The sequence below is a fragment of the Triticum urartu genome, chromosome 3 (genome assembly GCF_003073215.2).
Source record: "Triticum urartu cultivar G1812 chromosome 3, Tu2.1, whole genome shotgun sequence".
Classification (NCBI taxonomy): Eukaryota; Viridiplantae; Streptophyta; class Magnoliopsida; order Poales; family Poaceae; genus Triticum; species Triticum urartu.
Genome location: NC_053024.1, coordinates 512814848 through 512833968, shown reverse-complemented (window position 1 = coordinate 512833968; position 19121 = coordinate 512814848). Strand labels below are relative to the sequence as shown.

At 45.2% G+C, this 19121-nt stretch overlaps 2 protein-coding genes across 3 annotated transcripts; both read left to right on the top strand.

Moving 5' to 3' along the window:
* Positions 1 to 10702: 10702 nt before the first annotated feature.
* LOC125544699 (protein VTE6, chloroplastic) lies at positions 10703 to 15196 on the top strand. Of its 2 annotated transcripts, none has more exons than XM_048708443.1 (5): positions 10703 to 11168; positions 12350 to 12603; positions 12757 to 12880; positions 13201 to 13305; positions 14772 to 15196. In XM_048708443.1, exons 1-5 carry the CDS (start codon positions 10764 to 10766, stop codon positions 14862 to 14864), a joined length of 981 nt encoding a protein of 326 aa, XP_048564400.1. In that variant the 5' UTR covers positions 10703 to 10763; the 3' UTR covers positions 14865 to 15196. The 2 variants fall into 2 exon arrangements, with proteins under 2 accessions (XP_048564400.1, XP_048564401.1); XM_048708444.1 differs by lacking the exon at positions 14772 to 15196 and adding an exon at positions 13384 to 14732.
* Positions 15197 to 17000: 1804 nt separating this feature from the next.
* Positions 17001 to 18672, top strand: LOC125548595 (receptor like protein 29). The gene has a single exon (XM_048712161.1). The coding sequence runs from the start codon at positions 17200 to 17202 to the stop codon at positions 18553 to 18555; it is 1356 nt and encodes a 451-aa protein (XP_048568118.1). The 5' UTR covers positions 17001 to 17199; the 3' UTR covers positions 18556 to 18672.
* The last annotated feature ends 449 nt before the right edge of the window (positions 18673 to 19121 follow it).

Sequence of the window (19121 nt, the reverse complement as noted above, 5' to 3'; positions counted from 1 at the left end):
GGCCATTGTCATCTTGTGCCTTTGATATCCATCTCCAAAGCACCGTCATGATCACCATCATCACCGGCTTGACACCTTGATCTCCATCGTAGTATCGTTGTCGTCTCGCCAACTATTGCTTCTACGACTATCGCTACTGCTTAGTGATAAAGTAAAGCAATTACATGGTGATTGCATTTCATACAATAAAGAGACAACCATATGGCTCCTGCTAGTTGTCGATAACTTTTCAAAACATGATCATCTCATATAACAATTTATATCTCATCACGTCGTGATCATATCACATCACAACATGCCCTGCAAAAACAAGTTAGACATCCTCTACTTTGTTGTTGCAAGTTTTACGTGGCTGCTACGGGCTTCTAGCAAGAACCGTTCTTACCTACACATCAAAACCACAACGATTTTTCATCAAGTGTGCCATTTTAACCTTCAACAAGGACCGGGCGTAGTCAAACTTGATTCAACTAAAGCTGGAGAAACAGACACCCACTAGCCATCTGTGTGCGAAGCACGTCGGTAGAACCAGTCTCATGAACGCGGTCATGTAATGTCGGTTTGGGCCACTTCATCCAACAATACCGCTAAATCAAAGTAAGACATTGCTGGTAAGCAGTATAACCATTATCACCCACAACTCTTTGTGTTCTACTTGTACATATAACATCTACGCATAGACCTGGCTCGGATCCACTGTTGGGGAACGTAGTATTTCAAAAAAATTGCCTACGATCACGCAAGATCTATCTAGTAGAATCATAGCAACGAGCGGGGAGAGTGTGTCTACGTACCCTCGTAGACCGAAAGCAGAAGCGTTTAGTAACGCGGTTGATGTAGTCAAACGTCTTTGCGATCCAACCGATCCAAGTACCAAACGTACGGCACCTCCGTGTTCAGCACACGTTCAGCTCGATGACGTCCCTCGAACTCTTGATCCAGTTGAGGCCGAGGGAGAGTTCCGTCAGCACAATGGCGTGCTGACGGTGATGATGACGTTACTGGCGCAGGGCTTCGCCTAAGCACTACGACGATATGACCGAGGTGTGTAACTGTGGAGGGGGGCACCGCGCACGGCTAAAAGATCAACTTGTGTGTTCTAGGGTGCCCCCGTCCCCACGTATATAAAGGAGGGAGGAGGGGAGGGCCGGCCGGCCCCTAGGGCGCGCCCAAGAGGGGAGTCCTACAAGGACTCCTAGTCCTAGTAGGATTCCACCAAAAGGGAGAGAGGGGGAAGGAAGGAGAGGGAGAGGGAGTAGGAAAGGGGGCGCCGCCCCCCTTCCCTTGTCCAATTCGGACTGCTAAGGGGGGGGCTGCCCTGGCGGCCCTCCTCTCTCTCTCGAATAAGGCCCATGGTGGCCCATTAGTTCCCCCGGGGGGTTCCGGTAATCCCTCAAGCACTCTGCTTTTACCCGAAACTATTAGGAACACTTCCGGTGTCTGAATAACATGGTCCAATATATCAATCTTTATGTCTCGACCATTTCAAGACTCCTCGTCATGTCCATGATCTCATCAGGGACTCCGAACAAACTTCGGTACATCAAATCACATAACTCATAATACAAATCATCATCGAACGTTAAGCGTGCGGACCCTACGGGTTCGAGAACTATGTAGACATGACCAAGACACATCTCCGGTCAATAACCAATAGCGGAACCTGGATGCTCATATTGGCTCATACATATTCTACGAAGGTCTTTATCGATCAAACCGCATAACAACATACGTTGTTCCCTTTGTCATCGGTATGTTACTTGCCCGAGATTCGATCGTCGATATCATAATACCTAGTTCAATCTCGTTACCGACAAGTCTCTTTACTCATTCCGTAATGTATCATCTTGCAACTAATTCATTAGTCACATTGCTTGCAAGGCTTATAGTGATGTGCATTACCGAGAGGGCCTAGAGATACCTCTCCGAAACACGGAGTGACAAATCCTAATCTCGATCTATGCCAACTCAACAAACACCATCGGAGACATGTAGAGCATCTTTATAATCACCTAGTTACGTTGTGACGTTTGATAGCACACTAAGTGTTCCTCCGATATTCGGGAGTTGCATAATCTCATAGTCATAGGAACATGTATAAGTCATGAAGAAAGCAATAGCAATAAACTAAACGATCATAGTGCTAAGCTAATGGATGGGTCTTGTCCATCACATCATTATCTAATGATGTGATCATGTTCATCAAATGACAACACATGTCTATGGCTAGGAAACTTAACCATCTTTGATTAACAAGCTAATCTAGTAGAGGCATAGTAGGGACACTCTGTTTGTCTATGTATTCACACATGTACTATTTTCAGTTAATATAATTCTAGCATGAATAATAAACATTTATCATGATATAAGCAAATACAAATAACAACTTTATTATTGCCTCTAGGGCATATTTCCTTCAGTGATAATGTTGGAGATTGTGCTGCCCGAGGTGCTGATCTTTTTGAGAGCATAGCAGCAGAAATTATCGGTGCGGTGATACTAGGTGCAACGATGGCGCAACGTTGCAAAATTGAAGGTAAGACTCTTGCAAAATCTCTGACTGGAATGTCGAGTAACATTGTTTCCATTTTGCTTCACTAGATGTTCTTTGGTCAACAAGAAATTAGGAACACTAGCCATAGATCTTTGCTAATATAAATGATATATTACAACAACAACAACAACAACAACAAAGCCTTTTACTCCCAAATAAGTCGGGGTAGGCTAGAGTTGAAACCCATAAAATCTCGAAACCAACTCGTGGTCCTGGAACATAGATAGCTAACTTCGACACATCCTTGTCCATGGCTAGTTCTTTGTGGGTCATTTCATTCCTTGCAGTTGCACTGTATTATAATCAGCATTCTTTACTATTGCAGACCCCTTTGGATTTATTTCGTTTCCTCTTGTGGTCCATTCTTTTGATCGGGTGGTGTCATCGGTTGGAATACTCTCACTTAGTGGCACACGTGAATCTGGATTAATATCTCCTCTTGAAGACCCCATGGAAATTATGCAGAAAGGCTATTCTATTACTATACTGCTTGATGTTGTTACCTTTGGAGTTGTAAGTCTAGTTGTTTGGTCAATGCATTTCTTGTTTGACTATTTTCCTGTCCTATATGGGTGTAATCAATTATACACTAAAAAAGATCCTTCATGGTTAAATGCTCTCACAAAGAAAACATTATAGAAGTTCTTAGAAAGGAAAGCATCTAGGCTCTAGGCCCTCTGTCTGGTAATTAGTAATCCATTATTGGTTGGGTTTTTTCGAAAAGGAGGCGTACCCCCGGCCTCTGCATCTCTTGATGCACATAGCCATATATTTATTGAAATAAAAGGTTCTGAAATAGGTTCCAACAAGCAGTCTCGAAATGAAGCAAAAAGTCTAATAGTAAGAAAATAAATGGCACAACCGGCAAAAATAGGACTAGGAGACTAGACGCCTATCCTATCATTGGACCGCCATCGAAACCGGTTGTATGTATCTCGTGCAACCATCTCCCATCGGTTGCACCCAATATCCATATGTGCCCTGTGGTCCGCATGGCTAAGTAAGGACCACGTACGGATCCAAGTAGACGCTCTGAAAGTGACCTGCAAAAAGTTTGTGATGGTTTGTATGTTAAAGGCAACATCATTCTGACAATTCCATATAGCCCAAAGTAATACACATGCTTGCTGAGGAACGTAGCATGCAATTTCAAAGAAAATTCCTACGATCACACAAGATCTATCTAGGAGATGTATAGCAACGAGAGGGGAGAGTGTGTCCACGTACCCTCGTACACCGAAAGCGGAAGCGTTAGGTTAACGCGGTTGATGTAGTCGAACGTCTTCACAATCCAACCGATCCAAGTACCGAACGTACGGCACCTCCGTATTCAGCACACGTTCAGCTCGATGACGTCCCTCGAACTCTTGATCCAGCAGAGGGTCGAGGGAGAGTTCTGTCAGCACGACGGCGTGGTGACGGTGATGGTGATGTGATCCGCGCAAGGCTTCGCCTAAGCACTACGACGCTATGACCAGAGGAGTAAACTGTGGAGGGAGACACCACACACGGCTAAGAGAACTATTGGTGTGCCCCCCCGCTCCCGTATATAAAGAAGGGGAGGAAGAAGTGGCCGGCCCTAGGTGTGGCGCGCCATGGGGGGAGTCCTACTAGGACTCCACTCCTAGTAGGATTCACCCCCTTCCTTCCAACGGAGAGGGGAAAGGGGAAAGAGGGGAGAGGGAGAAGGAAAGGGGGGGGTCGCGCCCCCACCCCTTGTCCAATTCGGATTGGGAAGGGGGGAGGCGCGCGCCTCCTCTTGTGGCCTTCCTTCCTCTCTCCACTATGGTCCATGAGGCCCATTCACTTTCCCGGGGGGTTTCGGTAACCTCCCGGTACTTCAAAAAATCCCCGAACCTCTTCGAAACCATTCTGGTGTCTGTATATAACCTTCCAATATATGAATCTTTACCTCTCGAATATTTCGAGATTCCTCGTCATGTTCGTGATCTCATCCGGGACTCCGAACAAACTTCGGTCACCAAAACACACAACTCATAATATAAATTGTCATCGAACGTTAAGCGTGCGGACCCTACGGGTTCGAGAACTATGTAGACATGACCGAGACACATCTCCGGTCAATAACCAATAGCAGAACCTAGATGCTCGTATTGTTTCCTATGTATTCTACATAGATCTTTATCGGTCAAACCGCATAACAACATACGTCATTCCCTTTGTCATCGGTATGTTACTTGCCTGAGATTCGATCGTCGGTATCATCATACCTAATTCAATCTCGTTACCGGCAAGTCTCTTTACTCGTTCTGTATTGCATTATCCCGCAACTAACTCATTAGTCACATTGCTTGCAAGGCTTATAGTGATGTGCATTACCGAGAGGGCCCAGAGATACCTCTCCGATACACAGAGTGACAAATCCTAATATTGATCTATGCCAACCCAACAAACACCTTCGAAGACACATGTAGAACATCTTTATAATTACCCAGATATATTGTGACATTTGATAGCACACAAGGTGTTCCTCCGGTATTCGGGAGTTGCATAATCTTAGAGTCAGAGGAATATGTATAAGTCATGAAGAAAGCAATAGCAATAAAACTAAACGATCATAATGCTAAGCTAACGGATGAGTCTTGTCCATCACATCATTCTCTAATGATGTGATCCCGTTCATCAAATGACAACACATGTATATGGTCAGGAAACTTAACCATCTTTGATTAACGAGCTAGTCAAGTAGAGGCATACTAGGGACACTCTGTTTTGTCTATGTATTCACACATGTACTAAGTTTCCGATTAATACAATTCTAGCATGAATAATAAACATTTATCATGATATAATAAAATATAAATAACAACTTTATTACTGCCTCTAGGGCATATTTTCTTCAATGCTCCCACACGAAAATGTGTCGCGGTCTGAGGCTCCACCCCAGCCAAACAGTTATAAAAAATATGTGCTATCGTGATAGGTGGAGTGACGTTAAACGTTACGTGAATAGTTCTCCAAAGTAACTTAGCTAGCATACAATTGGTAAACAGATGCTCGATTGTTGCAACCTGGTCGCAAAAGCAGCATCTTTTACTTCCTTCCCACTTACGCTTATCTTTAGTTAGAATCACGCCCTTATGCATGAACCACATAAACACTTTTATTTTTAGAGGCACCTTAATTTTCCAAATATGAAACGTCCTCGGGATAGTCCTGGTGTTAATCAAATCCGTGTACATTGATTTAACCAAGAAAACTCCTGACCTGGATAGCTTCCAGTGCAGAGAGTCTGGATCATCTGAAAGGTTAACCCCCATTAACCTACGCATGAGATGTAACCATCTATCCCATCGCTCACCTATAACTGACCGCCGAAACTGCATATTAAGCAGAGTGGATCCCAAAACTGAGGCAACAGAAACCTCTTTCCATTGAGCAATGCTGTAGGATGGATACTGCATGGCCAGTGGGGTTTCTCCTAGCCATATGTCCTCCCAAAACCTAGTATCTCTTCCATTCCCTACAATGAATTTAGTCTTGTTGAAGAAGGTGACCTTTGTCTTCATAACCCCCTTCCAGAATGGAGAATCAGATGGTTGAGCTGTAACCTAGGCAGGCGTTTTGGAATGGAGATATTTATTATGCAGCAACTAAATCCAAACCCGTTCTCTTTCTACTGAAAGACGGTACAACCATTTGTTGAGCAAACACCTGTTTTTCACCTCCATATTTTCAATACCCAAGCCTCCCTGGTCCTTCGGTCTACAGATTACGTCCCATTTTGCCAATCTATATTTAACCTTGTTTTCATCAATTTGCCAAAAAAATCTAGATCTATGAAAATCCAATCTTCTCCGCACCCCAACCGGGACTTCAAAGAAAGAAAGAAGAAACGATGGCATACTTGTGAGTGCCGAATTAATAAGAATCAATCTTCCTCCATATGACAAGAGTTTGCCCTTCCAGCAACTCAGCTTCTTTTCAAACCGATCCTCAATACACTTCCATTCTTTATTTGTGAGCTTGTGGTGGTGAATTGGAATCCCTAAGTATGTGAAGGGCAACAGACCTAATTCACACCCAAATAGTTGCTTGTAAGTTTCTTGTTCTTCTTTGGCGCATCCAAAGCAGGACAGCTCACTCTTATTAAAATTAATTTTCAGTCCCGACAACTGTTCGAAAAGGCACAACACTAACTTCATGTTTCTAGCCTTAGCAAGGTCATGTTTCATGAAAATAATGGTGTCATCGGCATATTGAAGAATGGAAACCCCACCATCTACCAAATGTGGGATAAGACCACCTACTTGGTCATCTTGTTTTGCTCTATTAACAAGAACAACCAACATATCAACGATGACATCAAAAAGGATTAGAGACATCCGATCACCATGTCTCAGTCCTTTTAGCGTCTGAAAATAATGACCAATATCATCATTTACCTTGATTCTGATGCTACTTCCTTGTACGAAGGACTCGACCTGTTTCCTCCATTCCTGATCAAACCCTTTCATACGCAAAGCCTGATGTAAAAATGGCCATTTCACTTTATCATAAGCCTTTTCGAAATCCACTTTAAAGACCACTCCATCGAACTTCTTCGAGTGAATTTCATGCAAGGTCTCATGTAAAACGACCACCCCCTCGAGAATGTGTCGTCCTAGCATAAAGGCAGTCTGGGTTGGCTGCACCACCAAATGTGCAACTTGTGTCAAACATTTAGTGCCAACTTTAGTGAAAATTTTGAAGCTCGCATTGAGCAAACATATCGGTCTGAATTTCTCAATGTGAATTGCTTCCACCTTCTTTGGTAACAACGCGATGGTGCCGAAGTTTAACTTAAAAAGTTGAAGATGGCCATTAAACAAATCATAAAACATAGACATCAAGTCACCTTTAATAATACCCCAACATTTTTTATGGAATTCGGCAGGGAAGCCATCTAGACCAGGTGCATTATTATTTTTCATTTGTGATATCGCTTCAAACACCTCCTTCTCAGGAAAAAGGAGCAATGAGTACCTCGTTCTCATCATCCGACAGTTGAGGAATGTCATCCACCATGCTCTCATCGAGGGCGACATAATTCTCTGTCGGGGCCCCAAACAAAGTTTTATAATAGTTGGTGATATACGTTTTTAGATTTTCATGACCAACAATCGTACCCTCATCTTGTTCAAGTTGAATAATTCTCTTTTTCCTATGTTTCCCATTGGCAAACATATGGAAAAATTATGTGTTATTATCTCCTTGAACAACCCGGCACACTTTCGCTCTAAGTGCCCATTTTAATTCCTTTTCTCTAAGTAGCTTCGCCAGACTCACCTCTGTTTCTCTTTTATTCACTCGTTCATCCATGTCCAGCGAGGTGCTTTCAGCCTTTATGTCAAGGTTATTAATGATCTTCAACAATCTTTCTTTCTCTTTCCTACAAACTCCATTATTACTGTTAGCCCATCTCCTCAAGAACTGTCTAAGATGTCTAATTTTATACTGTCATTTATCAATATTCGACTCTCCCCTTTGTTTCACTGCCCATTCCCTAGCTATAAGCTCAAGAAAATCCTCCCTCTCGAACCACACAGCCTCAAAAGAGAAGACATTCTTGTTTCCCCAGTGTACCGCTTCACCGGAGTCTACAAGAGGAGTATGATCAGATATTCCCCTTTGTAACACCTGCACCATCATTAAAGGAAATTAGTCGTAAACCAAGAACATTTAAATTAACAGGAGAAGAAAACTATAAAAGATAAGACAGTTTATCCCACCAATGAGCACAAGCAATGGTTGTGGTGCCATGGCTGTAACCGGTTGTGGTGTCATGTGGCTAACTTTAGGCCTCTAGCATTACATTCTTTTGCCCTGAAGTTGTTTTTGATTAGTTACCTCTGTCTTGTTTCTAGTCTACTTGTTGGCTCCTGTACACTGAATAAGCACCATGGTTTAATTTTGACTTCTGTGTCTTGGTGGGCATCATCACATGGCTGATAAATCAACTGCTACATCTATTAGAATTTGTGAGGATATCCCTGTTGTAATTGCTAATGTTACATTGTTACTTTATTACTCTTGATATACCTGAGGACGATAATATATTGGTTATCCATGGTAGACCTTTTCTTAATATTGTAAGAGTTGTTATTGATTGCAACAAAAACAATATCACTTTTCATGTCAATGGTAATGAGCATATGCTATATTTTTCGAAGAACAAGTATCAAGTAAGTAGTATCAACTCTATCGAAAGAATTATGACAATTACTATTGAAGGTTTTAAATTTCCTCTTTCGACTCTATTGAAAGAATTATGTCAACGGTAATGCGCAGACGGTATACTGTTTATGTAATATAATCAGTTGTACAGATTCGAAGCAGTCTAAAATTTCTTCCTGCAACGGGCTGTAAAACAAATCTAGCATTTAACTATTCATGCTTATAGATGGGTTCTAACTATTTATGTTATCACTTCTCACCATCCTAACACTGATTGAGTAAATTCCGCAGCCTGAAAGTGTTAGGGAAATCACGAACATTCTGGATGCTGTGGGTAACACAGCAAAAAAGCTACTACAAAGGGATTTGCTATAGGGTCAGCAGCACTGGCTTCCTTTCTTCTATTCAGTGCATATATGGATGAAGTTGCTTTTGCACAATTATAAGTAGATGAGGTAATTTGCCATATTGGAAGAGAGAATCAGTGGTGCCGATGTTGATGGTGCCCGTATTTCATTGTTACTATTGGACAAAGGATACAAAGCTGGAGAATATACTGTGACATAATACTAGATTAGTAGATTAGAATGGACTTCAAAAATCCATGATTGGGTAACACACAAGCCTCTTAAAATTTTCTTCCCGAACTTTCATATTCACTTCACCAAAAACCATCCCTTAAATAGAGCACAATCTGTATTCCATTGAAGTATCAGTTGATAGTCAATGCTTTTTTTTGAGGTACGCTATCAGCCAAACGCGGTTCTAATGTGGGCACTCTTGGAGCAATCAAACTGATGCGGTTTGAAACAGGAGATCAGGTCACAACATTGCAGCAATCAAACTGAAGGGAATATTTTCGGAACTGAACCTACTTCATGGTAGGTTTAGGTCAGTTTATCCGGCTATTATTGATATGTTAGGGGTGACACTTTTGGACTAGTATCAAATCTAAGGATGTGAGCTAGCTCTGGTGTGAGACAAACAGGTGATGCAAGAACAAATATGCCACTACTTTTGCCTGCTGTCCATTTGTAGTTTTTGTCATCTTACATGGTCTGGAATAGCAGTGGAATTTGGTTGAGTTAAACTTCGCGAAGCCGATAGAATTACTCTGAAAACAATTAAGACATACCAAGTCCATACAAATTACACCGAAAAACAATGTCTAGTGCTTATGGTTGTACAACACAGAAAAACAGTGCAAAATATCTACAAAGTACTTGGGTACCAAATTGCCATCAGGAGGGATGTCATGTAGTTTTAATCTCACAGCATTAGCACAGAAGTGCCAACCAAATTGCTCAAAGCCCTTGCGCAATAACCCAAACATCACTTGGCAACGGAAGATTTTGTGAAAGTAAACGAGGGCAAAAAGGCGCCAGATTGTTAATTCCAAAACAGAGCAAAAAGAAAGAACTCGGAACGGCACGATTTTCTTGCTCAACCGCATATAACCATCATCATCAAAACGAAGGGGAGAGAGACGAACGAGGTGCTGCCATCAGAAGGGATGGTAAATAACTTGTGATCTCATCGCGTCAGGCAGAAACCATGCCGTGAACTGCTCAAAGCCCTTGCGCAATAACCCAAACATCACTTGGCAGCAAGAAGAAGAAGAAGCACGTCCTTTCCGGGAGGCAAGAAAGAGTCAAGAAACGCGCACGAGATATCCGAAGAAAACACCGACGAAACGTATCAGGAACCGGGATGCGTCGACGCAGATAGCCATCTGCGATGGCGGCTAGGGTTTGAATAGAACAGCGGGCGGCGGCGTCGCCCAGGGCTGGAAGGGGGTGCGGTCTTTATACCCACGCCCGACACGCCTAACTGGAAACGTACTTTCTGAACTCCGTAAACCCAACCAGAAGACGTCTTCCAAGCGCTACCACAAACCATGTGCAAAGGCGTATTTCGTGGTATGCGTCAGCACTGACCTGGACCTGGAGGCTGAGGAGTGAGGAGTCTCGCACGGTTGACAGAGTCGACGGTGGCGAATCAAAAAAAAAAAAAGACTAGACGGTGGCGGAAAATGGCGTGCGGTCTCCTGCCGCTGCTCCACGGCCCCCTCTCCTCTCCGCCTCGTCCCCTCGTCCCCTCCCGCTCCTCCTCCCTCCTCGCGCCCGGGACCCTGCCCCTAGCCCCTCGCCGGAGCAGGGTTTCGCGTCACCTGTCCCCTGCCCCTCCGCGCGCGCTCCCGGACATTGCCGCGGCGGCGGCGGGCCTCCGGGACGCGGTCGCCGGCGCCTTCCAGGCGTCCCCGCCTACGTGGAGCTCGGCTGCCACAACCAACGTCGCCATCTTCGTCGCGGGCACGCCGCTGCTCCTCTCCGGCCTCTCCGCCTCCGGCATCGCGGCCGCCTACGTCCTCGGCACCCTCACGTGGCGCGCATTTGGGGCCCGGGCTTACCTCCTCGTCGCCGCCTACTTCGTGGTGGTGAGTGGATCGGGTGCTGCTTTGCCTGAGATGCTGTGATAAATCTGAAATTTAGCAATACGGCCGTTTTTGTCACGGTTTTAGAATTACTGTTGAGGCGTTGTCGCCGACCGATGATCTTCATTTCTTAATAGGACATGTTTCATCGGTGTTCTCTCTACTCCCTGCCCAATAAATATTATTTTAGCGATTGCGGTGTCTTCTAGCGGATTACCTAGCCTTGGTAATGGTACCGGCAAAATCGGTGCTTTCTGGTGTCTGTCAGCAATTGATGCAAAGTAGCAATTTCCCACAGCCAAGTTTGTCAAAATTGTAAGGGATAAACTAGCTTTATAGACATGATTACAGACAAGATAGTTTCATATTTCTGTCTTGCTCAAGTTGTACATGAATTGACCGGAAATCTGAATTACTCTAGTTTCATACCCATACAAATCTGTATATCAGTGGTGGAGACAGAACCTTTTCAAAGCCCAGGCAAACCGCAAGACGAAGTGCCTATAAGATAGAATGCCATTTTTGGTGCAGGCTGCTGTGATATTCACCCAGGTAGATCATCCTGATGCCAGCAATCTGGAAGGGGAGGTTTCACCTCCCCTGCTATAGGGAGAGAAACGGGCTAGTAAGGGGGTCGCTCTTTTCCGATGCTGCCTATATATTGAAATAGGGAAGTCTTGATTTGGCAATCTTGCCAGTTAGGAAATCCAGGCTTTGCCAAAACTTCCAAACTTCCTTTATTTGTTCTGCTCTTTAGAACCACAGATGAATCATGAATGAGTGATCATCACATGTTTTAATCTTTCAAATCAGGTGGAGGTTGTGCATAAGAGACACTTTTCTCCAGTTTATGATTTGCCCTTGCTAAAGGAGAATTGAGATTGGTATTTCCTGTGAAATTATTTAAATATGTATTGCCAGAAAATAAATAATCACAATGTATGATTATTCTGTTCAAGTGTTCATTGATAGGCAATCTTTGCTATGCAACTTCCACTGCCTGTTCGGAAAGCTAGCAGTTGTAAATTTATGGATGTATGTGTTCTGTCGATTGTGGGACATAGTTCCATGACCCTCCTTAGGCTGGTTGCACTACCTGACAAAGGCAACTAATCTGCTGTATCCATCATGTCAATCCCAGTACATCATCAGTCTAGGTTATTTATTTTGCTTTTAATATGCAGGGCACAGCAGTGACCAAGTTAAAGATAAAACAAAAAGAAGCTTTGGGAGTGGCTGAGAAAAAAGGAGGAAGGAGAGGTCCTGGTAGTGTTATTGGTTCTAGTGCTGCTGGTTGTGTCTGTGCTCTCCTATCAGTATATAATGTGGGCGGGGGAGCATTCGCGGAACTCTGGACACTTGGCTTTGTTGCAAGTTTCTGTACTAAACTCAGTGATACAGTTTCCAGTGAAATAGGGAAGGCATATGGAAGAACAACGTAAGGTCCTGGTCATTTACCACTCTATTTGCATGACCTTTAGATAGTTGATGGTCTATTTGGTGCTTACCTGTGCAAACTTAATAAACTGTACTAATTGTTAAAGCTTCAATATCATACTTAGAGCTCAGTTCTGTTCTTTTTGTAGAGTAGTTACCTAGTGACAACATTTAAGATTGTTCCAAGAGGTACAGAAGGTGCAGTCAGTGTTGAGGGCACTCTTGCTGGAATTGTAGCATCAACGTTTCTGGCAGGGATTGGTTATATTTTGGGGCAGGTAAACAATTTTTAAAATTATGTACTATGGACATCTTCTCCAGTTATTTAACTGTAATTAGACTTGCATGTGTCATGTTGTTTATATGCCTACTATCTCATGCTCTTATAATCTGATAGTGTCAATGGCTAGAACACATATTAGAGCAATGTTGGGAGCATACGACCTGCAATGTTAAGCTCCTTGCATTTGCATCTAGGAGGATAGTAATCAAAATTTTGATATGGAAGTGGCAGTAATTATTGTACTTTTTTTTACCTTGGACTGTAACTCAGGAATATGGTTATTGAAAAAAAAAAGAAAAATGATTTGCTTTACAGGTAAATCTACCACAGGGTGTGCTATGTGTTCTTGCATCCCAGATTGCAAATTTTGGCGAGAGTTTGATTGGCGCAACGCTGCAGGATAAGGAAGGTTTTGAATGGGTGAGCCTAAACTTTCAGATGCTGAATGCTGATGCTTTATATATATTGTTGTTAAGAGATAGGTTTTTTTTTCTATAGAAGGCCTTTGGATCATAAGAATCGGTTCACCAAATTTCTATGGAATCCATTCCTATACACTCCATTCCATAGGAATTACAGCATGAACTCAAACCTCATTTTATTTTTTCCTAAGTCCAATGCAGGTGCACTCATTCTCTCTACTCTCTCTCAATCCTCTAAAATTCTTGTGTTTATTACCTGTGCACCATCCAAAGACATCTCTTATAAAATTCATGTTTTTCGAAATCCTGTAGGAATTCATAGTAGTTGACATCAATCTGTCTTACATTTTTCCTATCCCTGCAATCCAAAAAAGGCCTTAGTTTCCCTAGTAAAGCTGTGTTTGCCTTTTGTGTTCTGTTATACTCTTGTTGTTGAAAGTTTAGCCTCATATTTGCATCACCAAGTTGGCCTGCCTGAACACTGTGAGTAACTAGGCAAAGTCTCCTTTTGGCATTGTGATGGATTGTGATAATCTTATTTGGTTGGACTCCTTTTGGAATCTGAGTGTTTGGGCTGGCTAGATTGTTCTTGATCTAGTTGCTAATAAATATATTATTGCACTCTGAAACTCACTAGATCAAATGTGAGAAGACAATTATGGAATAGCATAACTTTAATTCGATTTAGCAAACATTGTAATACTGAGAGCTATGAAAAATAAGTACAGCCGTCACAACAACCACAAATTGCCCAATGCTATGGTGAAAATTTTCAAACAGGGGAATCTTGCATGTGCCAGTTATATTTATCTCTTTTGGACAATCATCCTCTCTTTGTACTCAACATGCATTCCTAGGTCGTTTGTAGCCTAAATGATGGCGGGTATTTTTCAGCATATGTCATGGTGTAGTTGCCACCATATAATCCCCATTCAGTGGTGCGTGTCTCTGTAATGTAGGTTCATGAAGGCCTGAACGATATTTCAGCCTATGGCATAATGCAAATGCCATTGTAATAAATAAATTAATAGGCCTATTTTTTGGTATTGGCTGTACCAATTGATGCATAGTCCAGAAATGCATATTGTCGAGGCTTGCGGGTGCAGAATCTACCAATTTAATATCCACGTTTCTGTTTCACTAGGGCATGTGGTTTTGGAGAAAAAAAATAACCCCAGAATCATTGATGTCTGTACAGCACTCTTGATCCCTCTTCTTTTAGGTGTGTCAAGTAAAAATCTCGGGCTAATTAGATATGGAACATTCAGTTAACAGAATTAGTGTAGACCCATGTCTCCCGAACAATAGTAACCAGGATAGTGTCATCCGCATTGATGTATACTCTTATTTAAGCTGTTCTTTTGGTTTACTTTTCAGGGTCACATTATCTGCACATTATATAGTTATATGTTGACACCAGAAGTTCCCCACAAAGCTAAAAAAAGTGTATATTTCTCTATGCAGCTGAACAATGATGTTGTCAACGTGGTCAATATCTCGGCCGGCGCCGTTTTGGCTGCTCTAATGCGGCAACTGCTAGTGAGCTGGCGCTCATGATCTTTGTTTCCTGACTTTTCTCCAGTGCATCCGCTCTCGTAGTTTCTTAGCGGTATAAGCAGCTGGCATTTGCTTGTGGAACTCTCAAGTCGCAATTGAGTGGATGCACGTGCTTCTCCTTTGTGACACATCTTCCTGTACTTCTAATTCTAGCTTAAGGCCTGTTCCCGTTCGCTCCACTCCGCGGAGCTCCAGGAGCTCGGTTTGAGCTGCTCCGTGGAAATAAGCTGCAGTTTCCTCCGCTCCGGGGGCGCAGTCCAGGGAGCGGAGAGGAACCGAACAGGCCTTTAGTAACATTGATTTGTGGAAGTAAAACACTCTCTGCCAGAGCATCATATGTTCAAGAAATACTGAGCTGGCTGGCGTGCTACTAGCTACTACTCCAAACAATGATCATTCTACACCAGTTAAAACTCGTGATTGGACAAGTTGCATGGTTTATGATCCATGATCACAAGATGATGAAGTTGCAGGCCCCTTCAGCTGCAAGCCTGCAAGCATCACATGGCGTCTTGCTTTTGTAGGGAATCCTAACTTGATCCATCACCTCGACCTGCCATACGGCGGGCAAGCACGGATGCACGCCTTCCCACTATTGGATGAGCCAGACATCTTTACGTCACGTTGGCCAGGACGTGTTGTCACGGCACACACCCGAGTGAGCGCATGGTACAGGCCATAGCCTCGTACGAGCTCACTTTCGCTCCGCCTTGGTCTGTGTGGGCTAGATAATGCACTTCTAGCAGACCAGCATGTGCTTTCTTGCAACCGTGCGACTTTCTGTCTCATCGGACTCTTACTTTTGTTTCTGCTTAGGTTTGTTGCTATCGATTGGAAACACGAGTATTGAGCAGAAATTGCTTTTGGAGTCCGAGCTCATGGAGGACTCCAAATGCAAAATTTAAAATTCTTGAAAATTCATATTTTTACAATCCAGAAAAGAACTGGAAAAAAAACATAGATAGATGAAGGCATAGTGCATAAATGTGTAAATTTTCAGAACAAAATACTCCCTCCGTCCCAAAATTCTTGTCTTAAATTTATCTAAATACGGATGTATCAAGTCACGTTTTAGTATTAGATATATCCGTATCTAGACGAATCTAAGACAAGAATTTTGGGACGGAGGGAGTACGTTGAAACAAGGGTTGTGCGAAAAAGACAAATCTAGGGCTTTTTAACGCATGATGCTATTTATCCTTTTCAGACATGGATTTGTCTTTTTTGTACAGGTCGCATTTTAACGTATTTCATTCCGAAATTTTACACATGTACGCCTCACATCATTGTTTACTTGTACAAGCAAATTCAGAATTTTTTTTGAAACCGAAATTTTGAATTTTTCAAAAAATCGGCATCCATAGAGGCCGAGAGCTAACTAAAATGCCACTCTCAGTATGAGCTTCTTTAATGCCTTCTGAAATGTTTGAGTGCTACTACCTCTGAGTTTAAGCTGAAGCGTCAAAACGTGTTACATTTAGAAAGAAAGGGTGTACTGCATTTTGATTTTGATATTTACATCTGACTATCTGAGTTCCTTTTGTTTCGATGCTGCTAGTACTCTCTCCTTCCGAAAATACTTGTCATTGAAATGGATGTATCTAGATGTTTTTTAGTCTAGATACATCCATTCTCATCCATTTTGATGACAAGTAATTCTGGACGGAGAGAGTATTATTTTTGTTAATGCTATGTTTGCTATTTGCGGAGATGGCTTATGAACTTCTGCCGACCGAACAAAACATGTTTCCTTTCTGTCACTTACACTTAAATTAAGTACCCTTCTCTGCTAGCTGTGTCAGCAGCACCACGCCTTTCTGATGGATGAACACCAACACGCAGGCATGCCATGCAGGTATTACTCGTCCAAAACTCGCAGCGCTGAGGCCCCTCTCTCTTGTACTTGGCCTGATAACCCAGTTTTACCCGGCGACTTAACTAGTGCCTCACCAGTCAACCTATCTTATGTAGCAGTAGTAGTACTGCTAGCCCCCGTCCTTCGGTAGCGAGGACCATATGCGCGGTTCCTTGTGGAAAACATGACGTGCCACACTGCGTGCACTGCGCTTTGGTGCCTCCCACTGTGCGGACAGCAGCCTCCTGTGCGCTGCTCGTACCGCTAAATCGTGCGAGGCCGAGGTTCTTCCCGGCGTCCCGAACGCAAACCTCTCTTTGCACGATGCTCTCTCTGCCCATGGCCGGTCACGTCACGTCAATCACCGCACCGCGCACTGGCCCCATCTGCGTCGCCCACGCGGCCGACCCCTGCTGCTCTTAAACCCCGGGAAAACCACGCTCGTCAAACGCATAGCCTCGGAGCAAAACGGACGCCACGATGCCGGCCTCCATCGCGGTCTTCCTGTGCCTGCTCTCGGCGGCCGCGGCCATGGACGCGGCGGAGAGGGAGACGCTGTTCCTCGTCATGGACGCCGTGTCCTCCGACCGGGACTGGCGCTCCGAGAGCCCCGACCCCTGCGGCGCGCCCTGGCCGGGGCTCGAGTGCAAGCCGGCGCCGGGCACCGCGGCGCCGCTGCACGTCACGCGGCTGGACTTCGGCGTGGAGCCCAACCCGTCGTGCAAGGACGCGGCCGCCTTCCCGCCCCAGGTGCTCACCCTGCCCCGCCTCCAGTCCCTCTTCTTCGTCCACTGCTTCAACAACCCGGCCGCCGTCACCGCCCTCGTCCTCCCTTCCGCCAACCTCTCGTCCTCCACCCTGCAGCAGCTCAGCATCCGGGCCAACCCCTCGCTGTCCGGCGTCATGCCGCCGCAGCTCGTCAGGCTCAGGTCCCTCCAGGTGCTCACCATCTCCCAGAACGGCCTCGTCCGTGGCGAGATCCCGCGGGGCATCGGCGAGCTCAGGTCGCTCGTGCACCTCGACCTCAGCTACAACTCCCTCTCCGGGCCGGTGCCGACCCGGATCAGCGAGCTCAAGGGCTTGGTCGGCCTCGACCTCAGCTACAACGCGCTGTCCGGCCCCATCCCTGGCCGGATTGGCGACCTGCGCCAGCTGCAGAAGCTGGACCTGAGCTCCAACAACCTCACCGGCGGCATTCCGGAGACCGTCGCCAACCTCACCTCCCTCACCTTCCTGGCGCTAAGCAACAACGGCCTCAATGGGCACTTCCCTCCTGGCCTCTCCGCTCTCCGGAATCTCCAGTACCTGATCATGGACAACAACCCGATGGGCGTCCCGCTGCCGTCCGAGCTCGGCAGCCTCGCCCGTCTTCAAGAACTCCGGCTAGCCGGCTCCGGCTACTCGGGGCCGATACCGGCGGCGTTTGGACAGCTGGCGAGCCTGACGACGCTTTCGCTCGAAGACAACAACCTCACGGGCGAGATTCCCGCGGGGCTGAGCAGGCTGCACAGGATATACCACCTGAACCTGAGCAACAACGGGCTGGGCGGGGCCGTGCCGTTCGACGGCGCGTTCCTGCGGCGGCTCGGCCGCAACCTCGACCTCAGCGGCAACTCGGGGCTGTGCCTGGACGTCGTGCGGGACGTCGGCGTCGGCGTTGCTGCCTGCCATGGCGGCGGCGGCGGTGATGGTTCCTTGGCGCGTGACTCGGTGAGCAGTGCTGCCAGGGGAGTGATGGCGAGAGGCTCCACGGACAGTTTCCGGTTTCGCCTGCTCGGCTCAGTGTGCGTGGTAGTGATCTCCTGCATCTTTTTTCCTCCGAATGGGTATGCGTAGTGTTGACAGGATTCGTGTGTTGGTTACTGCCCATGTACGTACTTGTGTGTTGTAAAAGTTTTGTAATGCTAATTTGTCTACGGCGAGGCTTGTAGCAGAGTTGTAGAAAGCTGTTGACTCTCAGGCTCGAGCACGGCGGTTTATCAGTCGCCGTAAGTTCATTTCCAAAGCGCCCCCTCCGACGTGCTGCGCAATCTATCGAGGGCCTATATTGGATCCGCCGAGCAGTTCAGACATGCTTTTTCACGAAAAACCAAGATAAACTGGGGCTTTGCGGGAGTCCGAATAGCAGACACGTAGACCTGGAACCGTGCGCCTCCATACTCTTCTTTGTTTTTTCTCTCTTGTCCTCGCCATCGCTCAACATCCCGGCCGTCCCGCCACACCCCTGGCAGAACTCGACGAGTCCGTCACCTTTAGCGGTACACTCTAACTCCAAGCCGCTTCTCCGTCAGCGTTCCACACATCTCCTTCGACCGTCGCGCAGGTACCGCCAGCTCCTACGATACTCACCTTGCCTAGCAACTTTTCAACAAAATGCCCATGCTAAGAGGATGTTTGGATTG